General features: G+C 41.5%; 1 protein-coding gene across 7 annotated transcripts in view; it reads right to left on the reverse strand.

Annotated features, from left to right (window-relative positions):
- Plekha2 (pleckstrin homology domain containing A2) overlaps positions 1 to 19,344 on the reverse strand; it is an 84,291-nt gene that overhangs the window by 60,269 nt on the left and 4,678 nt on the right. For 2 of the 7 annotated variants that reach the window (XM_058585427.1, XM_058585426.1), the window contains exons 1-2: positions 9,799 to 9,950; positions 9,611 to 9,705 (exon numbers count right to left, since the gene is read on the reverse strand). The exons of 1 other annotated variant lie outside the window; for it this stretch is intronic. In XM_058585427.1, the coding sequence (XP_058441410.1) occupies positions 9,611 to 9,705; positions 9,799 to 9,925 (222 nt within the window). In that variant the 5' untranslated portion in view covers positions 9,926 to 9,950. Of the gene's footprint in view, positions 1 to 9,433; positions 9,589 to 9,610; positions 9,706 to 9,798; positions 9,951 to 10,054; positions 10,300 to 19,344 lie in introns of those variants that run through there. 4 more of the 7 variants (XM_046463834.2, XM_046463828.2, XM_046463829.2 and 1 more) reach the window with 4 other exon arrangements.

Consider the following 19,344-nt stretch of genomic DNA (forward strand, 5'->3'; position numbering starts at 1 on the left):
CTGCTTTGCCTCTTCAACCATGTCACTATCTCTTCTATGTAGTTCTCTAGTGGCTTCTCTTCTTCATAGAAGCCTCTGTGAAAATTATCCCTGCCACTCCTCCCCAGCCTCCAACTGAGCAGTGAAGGAAGCAATGGAGTACTAGCAATTGGTATCCAAAGTAGGTAACAACTGCAAATAAAGATTAAAGTCAAAAGATGGCAACTGTGACAGAATCTATAACCACAAAAAAAAAAGTTGAAAAACACCCTGAACATTCCAATAATCAGGGGTATTTAAATTCTGAGATATTCACATAAGAAAATTTACACACATACACACACACACACAGAGTCAGGCCTCTCTGCTCCTATGCATTCAAGAAACCACAGACCAAAAATATATTTTTTTTAATTGTGTCTATACTGTACATATATATTTCTGTTTTTATTCCATAAGTAATACCACGTAAGTAAATACAGTATAAGAATTGTTTTCTTAGCATTTACATTGGACTATGTATTATAAATAATCTAAAGATGATTTAAAATCTACAGGAGGATATGCATTTGTTACACACAAAGATTGTATCATTTTATATAAGAAACTTGAGTATCCATGGATTTTAGAATCCATGGGGGTCCTAGTACCAATCCCTCAAGTATACTGAGAGATGACTTTACTCTCACCCAAAAATTCCCTTACCAAGACAGGACAAAGCTTTAAAACGTCCTTCCAACTTTCACAACAGGGCTTCAGTTATAGAGTTTTAATCAGTTTTCTAACTGAAAAATCACTTATCTTAAATTGTACTTTTTTTTTTTTTTTTTTGGTGGTGCTAGGGATCAAACCCAGAGCTTCGTGCATACTAATCTAGTTCTTTACCACTGTGCTATACCCTGAGCCCTTAAACTCCATTTTACTATGTCTCCTGGGACAACACAGAAAGTGTTCATGCTGGCTTAGAGTACCAGAGCACCCCTCTCTCTAGTTGGTCCCTTTGCTGGGACCTAATATCACAATTAATACATTCAGCAAGTAGTTTCCTAGACTCCACACAGGCTGCCAACCAGGAGCATAGAATATCTGTAACAGAAGGAACTTCAGCCACCCCACTGGATACCCTATCTTTCCAAAACATGCAAAAATTCCTGAATTTTCTTAGTTTTTGTACAAAAAATCATAATATAACAAGGCTGGCATGTTTTTTAGAACCATTCTAGCCAACATGCATGCTTATGTATGCTTCTTCATGTCTCTATCCACAAAACTGGCCTTTTTTACATTTAAAATATTATCAATATTTTCTACATTGGTATGTGTTTATAATCAGTTTTTAACAGCTGCATAACATTAATGCTCTGATTTTATTGTTTCTCTATAATTAGACTGGTTATAGCCAATTTTTTTGCTCTTAAAAATGATGCTAAAACATCATATTTTGGGGACTTATTTCTTCTTTTACATGGAAAGAATATAAATTTCAAATAACAATATGACTAGATCATAGTCTATGATCTTCTATAATAATTCTTGAGACCTATTACAAAATTGCTTTCTAAAAATATTTTATCTATTTATGTTGCAACAATATACTGTTAACATCACTATAATCTTACATACATTGAATGTTCTCATTATTTTAAAACTAGTTTGCTAGTTTGAAACACAATGATGACTAGTGAGGGTTAACATTTGTTCATGTTTATTTTTTATTTCTACCTTCTAAACTTCGGCAAAAGCAAGGGTGTGTGTGTGTGTGTGTGTGCACATAAGCTCCTTGTTTGTATGTCTGTCTCTAACACACACACACACACGGACATGCATGCCCCACTTACCAAACCAAACCAAAACGTGGCCCTATATAATTCAAATAACTAAATAATGTATTTTAATAAAAACCAAAATAAGAGGGAAGCTTTATATGATCCAGATTTCTTCAGTAGAATATAATTTCCTAATTATGTAATGCAAATGAAAAATAAGTTAAATGTTTAATTAAAGGTAAAAGTGAACCTTAGAATTTGTATGGAGTCACCCATTAATCAGCACCAGAAGATGAGTTAAATGGTAATTCATTGAGATTCCTGACTGGAATCTCATGAGGAAGCTCATGAGGAGATTCAGTAGCTGCTTTCCCTACACTGAAATGAGGGCTCCGAAATATTTCTTCTACTGCCCACTTCAATGTCCTAGGTTCTACCATCAGGAAGGTTCAAACCAAGATAAAACTGCCCTGCAATAGAGATCTTCATTGGGCCTTCATTATAATATACAAGGAGGGCTGGGACACAGACTCTGAGAAAATAGAATATACTCCAGTAGGAGACAGAGACACTAAAAGAGATAAAACATAAAAAAAAGACTGATGCTTAAAACAGATGCCATCCACTTGAAAACATGTCCTAAGATTTTTATACACCCGGGACTAGAGGATAAACCTCTCTGGAAAGCAATTTGGCAATATGTAACAAGACAGCTAAAAATGTCCAGGTCTTTGACCCAGTAATTCTGCTTTTAGGATTTCATCCAAGTAAATAAACAAAAATGCAAATAAAGATTAAAGTCAAAAGATGGCAACTGTGACAGAATCTATAACCTCACACACAAAAAAAAAGTTGAAAAACACCCTGAATATTCCAATAATCAGGGGTATTTAAATTCTGAGATATTCACATAAGAAAATTTACACGATTATTAAAAAAACTGTATTTTCAAATAAAATTTAGAAACTCACCATAACAGAATAAGTTTTTTTAAATATTTATTTTTTAGTAGTAGTTGGACATAATACTTTTATTGTTTATTTTTATATTGTGCTGAGGATCATACCCAGGGCCCCGCACCTACTAGGCTCTACCACTGAACCACAACCCCAGCCCGGATAATAAGTTTTTTGAAGGCATAAAATGATGTATGTAATCTCAATATCATAATGTGCATAATATATTATGTATAATATGATCCCAATCATATAAACATTATTTTTGTATTCCTATGTATAAAATTTTTAAAAAAGACTAGGTATACAGTCACCAAACTATTAATGGGTATTATCTATGGTTTATAGGTGAATTTTATTTATTCCTGTATGTTTTTCCATATTTTTAAATTTCCTACAGGGAACATGTGTTACTTTTCTTTAGCAGAAGAGAAAGCTATTTAATTCCTCAAATACTCCCACCCTCTGCACACAGTTTTGAAGTTGAGAAAAAATTTCTCAATCCTGGGGAGTACACAAGCAAATAAAACCTTGCCTAAATTATAGCTCTCTCGGGACTTTTTTTGGTGTTTTGAGGATCTAATTCTAATAAATCAATATCTCACACATCACAATTACCCGAGTCAGATACCTGCCCAATGGGCTTCACACTCTCCAACTTATTTGGGTGTCTTATTTCCTGTTGCCATAGATTCTTAGGAGTGTCTCATCCTCTCCCCTGCTAGTTTGGTTTCTTACTCTCTGGTCTTCATAAAAGGAGTTCACATCCTTGGGGTCAACCAAATATTCAGACCCACTTGAGCCTCACCATGATCAGTGCTTTGAGAAAAGGAAAGGGTGACCCTGATCAGAACCTCTCAGGGTTTCCCTCTTACAATCTGGAAGACAGGATTGACATTTTTAAATAAATGGCTAGTTGAGCATAGTGGCACATACCTATAGTCCTGGCTATTCAAGAGGCTAAGGCAGGATTATCAATTGAGCCCAGGAGTTTGGGGCCAGCCTGGACAACTCAGTGAGATCCATTTCAATAATAACAACAATAATAATAATTAATGATAATAATAGAATGGGTGAATAAATGAAGATTTAGATATTTCAATTCTTTTAACAAAAAGCTATCAAACTATTAAGTTATAAAAGCTGTGGTTTGGGGCCAAAGTTGTAGTTCAGTGATAGAACACTTGCCTAGCACGTGTATGGCCCTGGGTTCAAGCCAGAGCACTGCAAGAAAAATAAAATCGTTCACTATAAGAAGAAAATAAAACTGTGTTTTGCTAAATCAGCCATCTTGATTCCTTTACTTTCTTGTTGTCTTTTGTTTTTGTTATTTTGGTACTGAGGATTGAACCAAGAGGCACTTTACTATTGAGATTTAAAAAAAAAAAAAAACAGGGTTGCTCTAAGTTGCTTAAGGCCTCCCTGAGTTGCTGAGGCTATTCCCAAATTTGGAATCTTCCTGCCTCAGCCTCCTAAGTCACTAGGATTATAGGCACGCATCACCATGTCTGGCTAGCCACCCCCCCCCTTTTTTTTTTTAGAGAAAGAGAGTTTTTAATATTTATTTTTTAGTTTTCGGTGGACACAACATCTTTATTTTATTTTTATGTGGTGCTGAGGATTGAACCCAGCGCCCCACGCATGCCAGTCGAGCACGCTACCGCTTGAGCCACATCCCCAGCCCCTGGCTAGCCCTTTTGATCTTTAAGATAGTTAACACAGTTTGGAGAGACTAAAGAAAGAATAGAGTGAAATATAGGAATATTTATTTGCCTGACTATATTTGAGATCAATAAAAAGGAGAGAAAATGATAACAGAGATAAAGTCTTCAGTAGTACTGTCCATACTACAAAATAATCTACTAAAAAACCTACTACAACCTCAGTTAAAAACTGAAAAAGAGTTGATTCATTTTTAAAATTTAGAGATTTTTCTTTCTCATTACCCTGTGTTGGCAGGACAGGGACTTCCTGGGATTTTGCTCCAGAAAAAGTCAAGACAGCGCCCCTTGACAAGTCAAGGACATGCAATGAGCATATCTCCTGCTTTGTTATCCCTGCTAGGGCTAACTCTGGTGAAAGCAACAGCAGCAGCAGTAGGCAAGAGGTACCCGAACAAGAAACTGCTAAATTTGTAAGAAGAGAAAGTATACCAGGAAATGACATTTGAGGTGTCAGAGAGATTGGTTAATACAGCTGACTGGAACTGAGGTTAAGAACAGCTACTCAATTACTGCTAGAATACTTGGGGAACATGGCAGCAGAAAGTCTACTGGTATACAGAAGTGTGTACTGTAGAGCCACAGAGCTCAACCATGCTAACAGCCCAGTAAAAATAACAAAACACAAGCAAAGCTATTTCAGAGCACATCCCTGAGAACAGGCCAAAGATCAGAACTTAGGAAGTGTGGGAGCATCCATTTCCTTCTGCTATAATATCATTGCATTTTGTAACGGTCATAAGAGCAAATTCCAGTAGTCTAATGCAGGAGAATAATGTGAGAGAGAAGGGAATGTACTGAGAACATGTTCCCAGCGGAAGTGCAGGGTGAGGAATGCAAACATCTTCAGGAATGGGGAGGTTCAGAAAGGGTGCCACACTGACCCTGAGATGGCCAAACCCTGCTGGACCCCAGAATTTGGGGGTAGAGGATAAAACACATTCAAGAAAGAATTTTTTAAAAAGAAAAGAATATTGGAGAAAAGGCAAGAGTAAGTGAAAATTGATATCACTGAAATGAAAATGCCAAAAACAAAGAAACATTTAAAACACTCATGACCTCTCTCAATAGCAGCCTCATCAAAGAAATGGAGCTGGTAGAGAACACAGGCAACAAAGGTTTGTCCAGGGCTCCACCAGAAAGATCACCAGAGCAGGCGGGCAGCCACATTTGGATTATACATAGCCTACAGAAGCAGAGATGCTTGAAATTCAGAATCCTGAAAGTCTCCCCAACTAGAAGACACAATGAATGCAGTTTTACTGCAGGGCTTTCTAACAACAGCTGCATAGAAGGCCCAGAGCTATACTGTGACAACCACAGGACACCAAAACTTGGGCAGTAAGAAAATGAAAAGAAAGCACTATTTCTCCTCCTACAAAGGGTAGGGGGGAAATATCTGTGGCCTAGGTACGTCTGTCTAAAAGCATATCTCTTGATTTAGGGAAGGAAGAGGAACTGGGTGTGGCAAGGAGGATGTGCAGGTGACAATGATCAGTATGATTATTTTTAAACTCTGGCAAGAAATGACCATTTAAAAGGGTGTGCTGATTTCAGTTACCCATCTATGGGGAGAGGGAAGTGAAATCACACGGGTTTTAGAGTTGGATTGACCTGGATTCAAATGTGGACAAGCTATTTAACTCTTGTAGGCCTATTTCCTCCTTTGCAAAATGGACATAATTGTTTTACCTACTTCAAAGGGGACTGAGAGGATTAAAAGAAATAATGTGTGAAAATCGCTTAACACAAGGACTGACACAGAATAAGCATTGAGTATATACACTTGTTAAAATGTATATTATGCATTGTAGAAGGATGTGTGTGTGTGTGTGTGTGTGTGTGTGCGTGAGAGAGAGAGAGAAACAGAGAGAGAGGATTGTGTGTCTAACAAAGGGTTCATGGTTACCCTTACTATTGCATGTTACCATGGTTAACACTGGACAAGCAGGTGCAGGGTACAGAGGACATCTCTGCCCCAAAATATCAATGAGCAAATAACAATGGCAGGGTTGTGCCATTGGAAACCCTCTCATAAGGAAAGGGATCCCTTACTCTTCCCTGTACTGCAAGAACCACAATATTTTCATCTCTAAAAAGTCTCCAAGAGGGACTGAGGGGCTGGGGATATAGCTCAGTTGGTAGAGTGTTTGCCTCGCATGTACAGGGCTCTGGGTTCAATCCCCAGCACCATCAAAAGAAAAAGTCTCCAAGAGGTAAAATAAGTAAACAAATAAAAATCTAAGAGATCCACAGACTCCATCTTGAAGAGGCTACCTGAAAGTTAACAGACTATCAGCTTCCAAGGAAGGGACCCTGAAGCTGCCTTGCTCCACCCCTGGGGGAATCACAATAGCACAAAGCTGCTTTGCCCGTAGCCAGTCAAGTTGGAGTCCCAGCTGTTGGAAAAGCAAGTCCCCTAGCCTTTGCATTTGAACTGCAGCATGTCTCAAAGGCATAAAACAAGAGGGCCTCACTTCCCAGCCTCTGTATTTCAGCTGGTCACCTCTATGGGCCAAAAGGTACACCTCAGGCTCAATGCTGAAAGCCTTTCACCTGCACTGGGTGGCATGAGGCCCCTGCTTCCTGCTCTAACAGGGCTGAGCCCTCCACAATGAAACAAACCAATTTGGCTTTTAATCTGCAGCAAGTCACTTCAATTAGCTGGGGTCAGAACAGAGAAGGGACTTTCAGAAGAAAGATAAATTGTAAGGCCTGAAAGGTTGGCAGGGCTTTAAAGTGGGGACAGGGGAGGGAAGAACACAGCAACCCCAGATTACAACAAAGGTCAACAGGGTCTTCCAAGTATAATCCCACTGCACCAACCAAAGGCCTCCTCAGAACAGACAGGAAAGGACCACATCCCTCCCACCTCCCAGCCTGCCCAAGTCCCTGTCTCAATAATGGCCTCATATTGTGCAGGGCTAGGGTTCCTCTGTTCCCATACGCTGTCATACTATAATATTTGCTCTGCTTCCTTCCTTTCCAAAGCCTAACAGATTAGATTGCCAGAGTTGTATCTAGCTCACTAAGACAGATGGGAAACTGAAAGTAAGGCAACCCAAACTCTGCTCACGACAGGAACAGAGGAGGCAGAGCAACCAAAATCCTAGCAGCCAGATCCTGTGTTCCAAAGCTTAGGTCTACGACAGCCAGAATAAGGAGAAGTGCGGCAGATTTAGTGATTGAGAAGGGATATTTATTGCACTGTGGTCTACAAGCAAGATCTAATCTGAGTCATCCAGCCTTGTACCATGGGCATCACCCGCCTGTGCACCTGCCCCATAAAAAGAACAGGAAATCGAGGAAGTGCCACCTGGATGCACATAACAAAGGAAGAACATGGTCTTGCTGCTTGGGTCCTGAGATGTACTAGTACTTTTAGCAAACACCTGGTGAGCCAGAAAGAGGACTGGTCTGGGGCTTGATGGACAGGAGTATCCCTTCCCCCTTTTATGGTGGTATTAGGGATAGAACTCAGAGCCTGTTGCATGCTAGACAAGCGTTATACTTCTGAGCTATATCTTCAGTCTCCTTTCCCACCTTTGCAGAATCTCCCAATAAGCAACCACCAACCAAAACCTTCATGTCCTCAATTTATTTGGCCTCAGTAAAATACAAAGTTTCAGCCTACTATGATGACAAAATCGCATTTGCAAGCCCTACTTCCTCTCTCTCACACACACACACAAAAAAAGATGAAAACACCAATGACAAGGAAAAAAGATCTGCAAAAATCTTCCACCAAAGGGCAGGCAACTTCCAAACCAATACCCATTTGATTACCCATCTGTGAAGTGAGCAAGGCTCCCAATATCAGCCACCAACAATTTGCAAAAAAAAAAAAAAAAAAGGGGGTAAAATGAACCAAAGGATGATTGAGTCTGAAGACCACAGCCAGAGAAAATCCCCATGAACCAGGCCAGTGGGCCAAATTTCCATAACTTAAACTATTGCCATACTGTTTTCTCTCCTATTCCAACAAGTATAGTCAATTTGTGCACTACTCATTCATTCAAGAAACATCTACTTAGCATGCAGTAGATGTTCTACATTGGGCTAGACTACAACCTAGACCTCTGCAATGGCAAAAGTCATCTGCCTCCACGTGGCATACAACTGAGATGGTAAATATCTGCATGGATGACCATACTTTTTAAAAGCCTCTTCTGGTATCTTAAACACACACTGACCCTCACTTTGTATTCTAGATACTATGAACAGTCTGCATTCTCCACCAGACCCTCAGCTCCTGAAAGACAGGGGTTGAGTGTCTTTCATCACCACCTTGTATGTCCTTATTATCCAAGAGCTGTCAAATGAATGCTACTGAAAAGGAAAAAAAAAAGAAGAAAAAAAAAAACAACTTCTAATTTCAAATCTTTTGTTTTGATGTTGTTCAAAGCTTTGTCACCAAAGGGGGGGGAGCGGACAAGAAAGAAGAAAGAAGGAGACTTAGTCACATATATTAAGAACAACATTTAGGACAATTTGGACCAGTCAGCCCCAAGTATAACCACCACTCAGCAGTGTGAGGAGGTCCTAGAAGCCACACACGGTAGTTGTCCTAGTACATCAGGCCCCCACCCCATCCCTCTCCACCCTCACCCCAGCCTTCTCTGGTGTTCACACTCTTCTGAAAAACCCTTTGGAGTCCTAAAGAAAGGGACAGAGAAGTTAGAAGCAGAAGATATATCTTGAACCTCTGCTGGTTAAGAAGGAAGGAAGCATTTAAGGAGAAAGGCTAGGGGCAGGGCTGGCCTGGGGCAGATGTACAAGGGTGCTCGGTGGCTGGCACCGCTGCGCCTGCTCTGGACGTGCCAGGACACTTTTCCTTCCTACACAGCCTGGCCTCTATGCTAGCCCCCGCTTCTTTTTTCTTTCTATTCTTTTTTTCTCTCTCTCTCTTTTTAAAAATGATATAGTCTCCAGGACTGGAGCAGAAAAGGGAAGCCTTGTAAGGTAAGGAAGAAGTTGGTGCGAGAAAGACAACTCCCTTCGAAGGACTTACCTAATCTGGCACCGGACCTGCGTTTTAGGGCAGTTTTTCCTGTCACCTCCACTTCCCCAGAGCAGACCCAGAGGAAAGGAGGGGTCTCCCCAGGGTAGCATTCTAGGCCTGCCAAGTAATAAATGGTGGGGGAAGAGAAAGAGTCTCCATGGCCCCTTCCGTGCCCAAGGGACTTGCCTGGGTCGTTCTCTGCTCTCCTTTCCTAACCGCAGCCCGGGTAGTCGTTGCGGGGCCGGTGCCCCAACGCCACAACCGGCACAGAAGTTTCGCGGCTGCAAACGTGAGAAAATGCAGCTCAGCAGAACACCCGCCCCCACACTCCCCCTCGGCCCCACCCCCGCAGCCCGACCCCTGGCGGTGGCAACCTTGGCTACCCAGGACACTCCAGGGGATTGGAGGAGGCGCTGCCTTCAGGGCTCTCCTGGCAGGTAAGGGAGGCCGCCAGGGACTGCGGCCACCTTCACCCGCCGTCAGCCACCAGGACAGGCGCATCCAACCCCGCGTGCGCGCCCTCCGCTGCCTGCCCCCCGCCAGCGCTCCTCTGACCCCCGGCCCTCACGGGTCCCCGCGCACCCCCTCAGCGCCTCTCGGCTCACCGGCCCTTGGGGACGCCCAACTTACCCTGCCGTGCAGGGGCCGGGGCTAGTCAGGGTGGGTTACATCGGAGTAGGACCGCCTCTCCGGCGGTGGGGATTTCTTAATCGCGCTGCCCAACTCTCCGTGTCTGTCGCGCCTCACGCTCTTCTCCCCCTACTCTTTATCCCCTTCTTCTCTCCTGTCTCTCGGCTCTTTTTTCCGGGTTAATTACGTTTCGCATTAAAGCAAAACCCAGCCCCGGATGTGAGTACAATGCTCCGCGGAGCCCGCCGGGGGAGGAGAGGGGTGCCGGGGCGCCGCGGGCTGGGAGGGGGCGCGGCCGGGCGCCGCGGGCTGTGCGGAGGAGGCGGGGGCGGCGCGCCTGTGAGGCTGCCCCCGAGGCGGAGGCGCCGGCCCCGCCACCTGGCTGTCCGTCTGCGGACGCGCAGGTGCCTGCTGGCAGCTGAGAAGACCGTCACGCACGCGAGGCCCTGCCCGGGTCGCCGAGCCCCGGGCAGCAGGTGTCCAAGCCCGGGGAGTCGTAGGAGGGAGGCTAGCTAGAGCGCGCGCTCTTTAACCCCAATCCTTCCCCCCTTGAAGCCCCACCGAGCTACTTCAGCCCGCCCTCACTAGGGTCCTGAGCCCTAAAGTCTTTCTGGGGCTGAGCAGTTAGATTTAGAGTTGGGGTCGAGCGAATAGTAGATTCTTCCGGGTTGTCTTGAATGGGACCCAAGAGCCCAGTGGGCCGTAGCGCTCTTAACTGGGATTATAGGAGCTTTTCAGAGTGTGAGCAAAGAAGCCCCTCCTGCCCTCAGAGCATGTGGATATTCTGGGAAGAAAAGGGGGAAAAAATTTAAAAAAGGAAACAGACAAGTATGCATTACTCAGGTATTGTCCAGGGGGGATCTAAGAGAACTACTGTGCGCTATGCCGCCCCGTGTTACCGCATCGGTTCCACACAGCAACCTCTGGGTATCAATCCCGTTTATGATGAGGAAACCGAGACTCCGAGACGTTAAGTAATTTGCCCTGGGTCCTCAATTAGTAAAAGGCAGGTCTGTCGGGTTCTGAAGCCGCCGGCCTCCCACGTGGGGAGATAGTCACTTAGATATTCCTAAAGCTAGGCGGAAGGACAACATCCGAAGCCTAAATATAGTGGATTCACCTTGGGACAGAGCACCGCGAAATGTCGCTGCTGGGGATTTTGATGCAAATATGGTTAAGTATGTGCGGTAATAAAGAGGCTTCAGGAAAAGGAGGGCAGAAGAGAAGACGACAGTGAAGGCTTGGGAGGGTGGGGGGTGTGTGCAGCTCAGTGGCAGCGCTTGCCTAGCAGCACAGGGTTCTGGGTTCCTCCCCAGCACCGCGGGGGTGATGGGGTAGGTTGTCCAGGACCAGGACTGGATTGAGGAAAGGAAGGAAAGGCCCGTCCGCATCCCAGTATTGAGGCAGACTATAAAAAGACTCCCTGACCCCTGAGCTAAGCAAGTCTTGGGGGAGAGAGGGCCAGGTGAGTCAGGAGGAAGGCAGAACAATCCGCAGCACACACCCCGAAAGCACCAATGATGAAACCACACAAGTTTCCTCTTCCATTTTGATTGCTACAGCGAAAATGAGCCACACCGCTCTCTCAGGTGTGAAAAAAAAGACTGTTTGCTTTAGAACATTTTGCTCTGAATGAGAAAGAAAAGGAGGACACAGAAAAAAAAAATTCTAAAACAAATCCATCAACGTTAATATTTGTGTGTGTGCGTGTGTTCGTTCCTGGAGGTTTTTGACAAGCAGCCATATCAAGTTGATAAGGCAGCCATATCAAGTTGAAGAGTATCTTCTCTGACGCAGAATACCTGGAGTTTGAATCCAAGCCTTGGTGCTTATTACCTCTGCTCCCTGGGCCAACTCCTTAAATGTCTTACAGCCTCAGTTTCTACATCTGGGTCGTTATGAATCATCATTTGCAAAGCGTTTAGATTGCTGTTGAACGTGATAGGGCTATATAAGTGTTTTTTTAATTATTGTTTTTAGTGTGGAAAGGAGCACAACTCCTTTTGAGGATTCATATTGGAAACCACCAGTTCTAGTTGAATTTGCTGGGAGCAGCTTATCCAACAAAACCAGCTGTAACTGAAGATTTCTAGTATGAGCGGTGAGGTGAAAGTTTCGGATTTCATGGTATGGTTCCTATTAAAATCCATAAAACTCTGCTCCCTGTGGGGCCTGCCTGAATCACTCTTTCACAGAGCCACAAATATTTTCTGAGCACTACTGTATTGGATGCCTGGGAGGCAAAGGCAAGGCAAAAAGGCCTTGGATCTCTTTAGGAGGATACAAGTATGACTAGAAGGTCCAGGCAGTCTCTTGCTCTCCTGGAAGTGCCACTGGACTGGCACAAGTGAGTTGTGCTATCAGCATTTAAAAGAGTGAGATGTCCCTATGGGTTCAGTTCTCAAGAAGAAGTTGAACTTTGAAATGAGTCTAAGAGGTCCATTTTGGGGTACAGTTTGACTGTGGTTGGGAAGGGCAAGAACATGGGCCCAGGGGAGGGCAATCAGTGTACTTTGGATTATGCTCATACCTCTCCATTTAGTGCCACTTTTGCCCCAATCAGGGCCTGGCCTCAGAGGACAGTTTATGCAGTGATGTTCACTCCTGCATCCCTGGGTTTTCCAGTGCTTCCTCAGAGGACACTGTACACCCAGATCCTCTAACAGGTACCATAGAGCAGTTGTCAATTGTCCTGCTATAGTTCTTTTGTGCTCTCTTGCATGTGTATTCCCCCTCCTCACACCACCCCCCCCCCCAACTTTTTTCCTACGGTAAAACACATACACTATAAATGTCACTGTTTTTACCATTTTAAATTTATACGCAGTGGCATTTAGTACATTGACAGTGTTGTGCAACTATCACTATTATCTAGTTCCAGACCATTTCCATCACTCCTAAAGGTGCCCTCATACCCATTAAGTGGTCACACCCTATTCTTATCTTCTCCTGGCTCCTGGTAATTAATAACTTGTTTTCCATCTAATCTGTAGATTTGCCTAAAATTTGATATGTCATATAAGTGGAGTCATACAATATGAGGCCTTTTGGGGTCTAGCTTCTTACTTTTATCATTATTGACACATTTTGAAAGTATTTCCATTATCAGATTTCATGCTTTAATTTTTTTTTTCAGTACAATAAACAGCTCTGAAAATGTGACTCTGTGGAAAAAGGGATGTCAAAAAAGAGCCTTTCACATCAGCTATTTCAGTCTCCTCGTTGGACCAATGTAAAATGAGATTCAACAGTTTGGTCAAGATTTTGCAACTAGTTAATAGTAGAGCTAGTTCTAGAGTCCAGGAGTCATTACCCCTAGAATCTTCTAATATTGGGTAGGAACTATTCCATGAATGTGGAGACATCTGGCTCAGAACCTAAAAATCTAAACAGAAAGTTTCATCTTCTTTCCTAGCCCATTAAATATATATGCTTTATGTCCATTTTCAGTGTTGATGGCTAGTTAGCTAGATCACCTAATACCCTCCATTTGTGAGCCAGTGTACCCTTAAAGGAACTGTATTGTTCTTTGTCCTCAGACATACCCATTATATAAGGTTTCATCTTCAGCTGAGACCAGTTAGTTCCATTGGGGAAAGTATGGGACTGAAGAGGCCAAGGTCATTCTTTTGATCCTGATTCAAGCCAGTTAATTTTGCACAGATATAAATTTCTCCAAGGCTACATGTTGCACATCTAATGTTAGCTGGTCATTTTATAAGTAGTTGTTATTGGTTTCATTAGCAAAGTATGAATGGTTCTGCACCATTCATTTCTAGAAAGATTACTCAAACTACCATTGTTCTGTTTAGTCTTATTCATTCAGCAATTATATGAACCTGTTACCATTTTTCTCCCATTTCTCCCTTGCATTTACTTGTTTTTCAGGTATTTACTAAATACTAATTGTTTTGCATATATTATCTCATTTAAGCCTTACAATGACACTGAGAGCCAAGTACTATTATTTTCCCCACTATATGGTGATGAAGTGACTGAGGAATAAAGATGAAACCTGAATATAGGCCAGGGCAGCCTGATGTCAGATTTCTGGACCACACTGACGGATGCCATGTTAAGCCTTGTGAAGGATGCAGAAAGACAAACCAAGACTCCTTCCCCTCCATGTTTTTTATACTTATCATTACTTAGAAAATTTATTCCATTTCACCTAGCAATTTCATGTTGAAAAGTGTGTTCCACAGAAAGTTATATGAGTATGTAAATGTAGAGATATATGCACACACTATTATGTATATGTATGTATTCACCGCAGCATTGTTCATAATGATAAAAAATAGAGATCATTCTCATGCTCATGAACAAGGGACTGAATAGGTAAACAATGGAACATCCATGTACTCTTATACTATACCAGTGTTAAAAGAAAATGAGGCTGGGCATGGTGGCCCATGCCTGTAGTCCCAGTGACTCAGGAGGCTGAGACAGGAGGGTTGCAAGATCAAGGCCAACCTCGGCCCTAAGCTGCTTGGTAAGACCATGTCTCAAAATAAAAAGGGCAGGGGATGTAGCTCAGTAGTAGAGCACCCCAGGTACAATCTCTAGTACCAAAAGAGAGAGAGAGAGAATGAGATCAGCCTGGGAAGTAGTCCAGTAATAGAGCATGTGCTTAGCATGCATGAGGCCCCAGGTTCAATCCTCAGCACAAAAAGAGACAGATGATTATCTATATTAAAAATACTAAATATTTTAAGTTAAAAAAGCTACAAAGCTATATGTATAATATAATCCTCTTTCTGTAAATAAATATTTACTTACATGTCTTTACTTATAACTCTTTATTCATGAAAAAGGTCTAAAAGAGTACATTCCAAATTGTTAACCACAATTCTCTTAGGGCAGTGTTGGAGAGGTTAGAATAGTAAATTTCACTTCCAACAGATGTGTTTTCTATAATATTTATTGTTTTAAACAAAAAACAGACATTTTATTTACCAAAAAAAGAAGAAGGGGGCTGGGGTTGTGGCTCAGTAGTAAAGCACGCGCCTTGCATATGTGAGGCACTGGGTTTGATCCTCAGCACCACATAAAAATAAATAAATGTATTGTGACCATCTACAACTAAAAAATATTTTTAAAAAGAAGGATGATTTAAATTTTTAATAAAATCTTAAAGTTCTAGGAGAAAGAAATCACAATGTACCTCAAGGGGCTCCTCCTTTTATTAAGGTGAGGGGCATATGGCATCTGTAGTCCCAGAAATAACTGTCATAATAGCCAGAAACTAATGCAGGCAGAGAGGAGGGAAGAGAGAGAATTCTCTGGGAAGATTATCAGCCAGGCACAGTTGAGAAAATGTTTTCAGGAGATGGCATTCCAGAAGGACCTTGAAGGAAAGGTAAAATGTGGAAAAGTGAAGAGGGGATGAGACTAGGTGAAATCCAGATCAAGAGATTCTCAAGGCAAGGCATGGATGCGTGGGATCTGTCCAGGGAATTGTGGTTAGGGTTTGTCCGGTCCAACTGGAGCACAGGAGGATGTAGGAAGGATTTTCATGGGGAACAGAACAGGAAAGGAAGTAGTTGGAGGATCTTTATTGTTAAGCTGAGCATTCTGTATTTATTACTTTAGACTTCAAGAGCCACTGAAGATTTTTGAGCAAGAAAGGGACACAATCAGAAGTGAATAAGCAGCAATTCCATCGTTAGTGACTGCCAAATAATTGCACTCTAGCATTCTGGTCTGTGTCACTGATTAGCGGAATAACCAGATACCAGTTACTTTACCTCGCATATTCCTATGAAATGTGGAAGGCGGTGATAACAGAGGACTATCACATACCATTGTTTGGTGATCAAATGAATGAATTAATGCTTTTGCAGCACATATTAAGTGCTGAGGATGTCTGCTAAATTTTAAAAATCAGTATAAGGGGCCCGGCTTTGTGGTCAAGCACTTTTCTAGCATGAGTAAGACCTTGGGTTCCATAGCATCACAAAATATAAATAAATAAAATATTCAGTATCGTGCCTTTAGATTAAAATCTTTGTATCTCATTCTGAAACTTTCATTACAAAGAACTAACTTCTTTTTTCATACCCTCAGAGGAATAGACTCTTTCACAGGTGGAAGAATTGAGGTTGTAAAGAGAGAAAGCCAGTCTCAAAATCACATAGCCAGTCATGATCTGAATCCATGAACTCTGAATCATTGTGCAGTGATCCCTACCCCCAAACCCCCAGGGCTAGCTCTTAGGTCAAATTCTCAGAGCCTTGAGAGTAGAGAAAATATGGGAAGTGGAAGACACTTCGGAAATTTCTGTTTATAGGATAAGAGAAACAGCATTAAGGGACAGGAATAAAGTAAGATCACAATAGATAAAACTTTGGTGAACACCTGGAAATGTGTATTTAAAATCAAATGTAAAATATAAACAGGAGATATATATGTATACACACACACACACACACACACACACACACATACATCCATACATATATACGCCAAATTTTTTTCCTAGCAACAAAGTTTGGAAAACATTGCTATATTGCTAAGTCTGACACTAACATAAACCTCAGAACTGAGTGTGTATCCTGTCTCCAGAAATAACAGTCTGCTGGTCAAATGCACCATTCCTATTGATTCATGCTGATGGCATTGTTTTTCCGTCAGATTGAATAAGTGCAGTGCACCACTAGGATTCCTGAATCCACAGCAATACCCTGTGATTCTATGGGAAAAACCAAGCCTTCCCAGATCAAAGTGAGAGAATGAATAGGTATCTTAGATTTTTGAATCCCTGACCATGTTTTAGCACTATATTTGACTTTATTTTTGCACAGACTGATTACATAATTCACTTCCTCAGCATTGAATCCACATGGGGGTTACTATCAGTAAACACTTCTGGGTGAACATAGTCAAAAATATACCCAGTATATGCCTGTGAACATTAGTGAAGCGCACTAAGTTTTACATCACTGATTCTAAACACAAGCAGACCATTATAAAACATAGAAAACAAAGGAAAGCAAAAAGAATGTGTGGAATTATGCCCTTCCATTATTATTAATGGGAGATATATGCTTCTATCTATGTTTTCACCAAAACTCGTGTTAGAATTTAATCCTCATTGTGAGATATTAGGAGGTAGGGCCTTTAAGAGGTGACTGAGAAGAGTTCTCATGACTAGATGAATTCATTAATGACTTAATGAATTCATGGGTTATCTTGATAGTAGATCTATTATAAAAGCCAGTTTAGCTCTGTCTCTTGTAGGTATGTGCCTCTCTTGCTATGTGATGCCCTGGGCTGCCTTGGGACTCACCAGTAAGAAGGTCTTAATCAGATGTGGCCCCTCAATAAGGACCTTCCGGTCTCCAGAATCATGAACTTAATGAACTTTTATTCTTTGTCATTTATTCAGTCTGTAATATTCAGTTATAGCAACAGAAAACAGGCTAATTAATACATATACATACAGCATAAAGGACAAAGTTACAAAAGATAAACAGCGAAAAGCAGCTATCCCCTATTTTCCCCAATCATATCGTTCTCAGAGATCATTTTTGTGTGTTTGATAACAAATATTCAGTTTTGCAAGGATGTAACCTAAAAATGCTCTGCATAATTATCTGAGTGGTCAGCATAGTAGGCAGTGTTTTTAAATCTTTTTTATTTTCAAAGTGGCCCTTGTTTTCTGGTGAACTGTTTCATGTGGTTTTGCTGGTAGGAGTGGCGGTCTCTGGGAAGGAGATCACCCATGAGGTAACAAGAGCAGATTTCATGATTCACCCATGCTCTTTTTGTGTTTTATATTGTGTGCATTGTGTATTTTTCTTAATAAAAATGATCTTAATTGATGTTCATAAGGATGATATAAAAAGTTTGTGAAATGTAAAATCGTATAAATTAAAAATATTGTACTATGATGAGAAAAACCACAATGAGGTAATCACATCTATAGAATGGCTAAAATAAAAAATAATGACAATACCAGATGCTGGAGAGGATGCAGATAAACTGGATCATGGCCTATTGCAGGTAGAAATATAAAAGAATATAGTTTTCTGGAAAATTTTATCAATTTCTTTTAAAAATGAAACATACAACTATCATATGACCCAGCAATTGCACACTTGGGAATTAGTCCAGAGAAATGAGGGCCTATGGTCACATAAAAACCTGTAACTGAATGTTTCTGGAAGCTTTAGTCATAATAATCCCAAATCATAAACAACCCACATGTCCTTCAACTCTTGGATAATTAGACAAAATGTATACCCATACCGTGAAATACTACTCAGCTATAGAAGGGAACTATACAACAACCTGGATGAATAGTCAGAGAATTATGCTGAATGAAAAACAATCAAAAGGTCACATGTTACATGATTCCATTTATATAACACTTGAAATGGTGAAATAGAGACTAAATAGTATTTACCAAGGGTTAAGAAAGGGCTAAAAGGTATGGGGAGTGGGTATGGCTACCAAAGCACACAGGGATCTCTGTGCTGATGGACATGTTCTGTGTCTTAGCTGGATGTGATATCATACTATCATTTGCAAGGTAATCCCACTGGAGGAAATTGGGCAAAGGGTGCATAGGACCTCTCTGAGTCTTTTTTCCTCCCCCAGTGCTAGAGATGAAACCCAGGGTCTCACTCCTAGGCAAGTCCTCTAACACCAAACTACACCCCCCTGCCCTGAATGATTTCATATAATTGAATACGAAACTATAATTATTTCTAAATTAAAAGATTGATTTTTAAAAAGCATTTTAAAGCTAAAAGAATTGTGAGTTTTGTGCTTAAGTAGAAGTAATCAGTTTTTTAAAAGTACTTGCAGATTCCTTGGAAAGCTGGGAATGGAACCACCATTTGACCCAGCTATACCCCTTCTTGGACTATTCCCTAAAGACCTTAAAAGAGCGTACTATAGGGATACTGCTACAACGATGTTCATAGCAGCACAATTCATAATAGCTAGACTGTGGAACCAACCTAGATGCCCTTCAATAGATGAATGGATAAAAAAAATGTGGCATTTATACACAATAGAGTATTACTCTGCACTAAAAAATGACAAAATCATGGAATTTGCAGGGAAATGGATGGCACTAGAGCAGATTATGCTAAGTGAAGCTAGTCAATCCCCAAAAAACAAATGCTAAATGTCATCTTTGATATAAGGAGAGCAACTAAGAACAGAATAGGGACGAAGAGCATGAGAAGAAGATCACCATTAAACAGGGACGAGAGGTGGGAGGGAAAGAGAGAGAAGGGAAATTGCATGGTAAAGGAAGGAGACCCTCATTGTTATACAAA

Source organism: Marmota monax, unplaced genomic scaffold (genome assembly GCF_021218885.2).
Source record: "Marmota monax isolate L192 unplaced genomic scaffold, Marmota_monax_Labrador192_F-V1.1 WCK01_AAM20220418_F8-fsc00224, whole genome shotgun sequence".
In the NCBI taxonomy this organism is placed as follows: Eukaryota; Metazoa; Chordata; class Mammalia; order Rodentia; family Sciuridae; genus Marmota; species Marmota monax.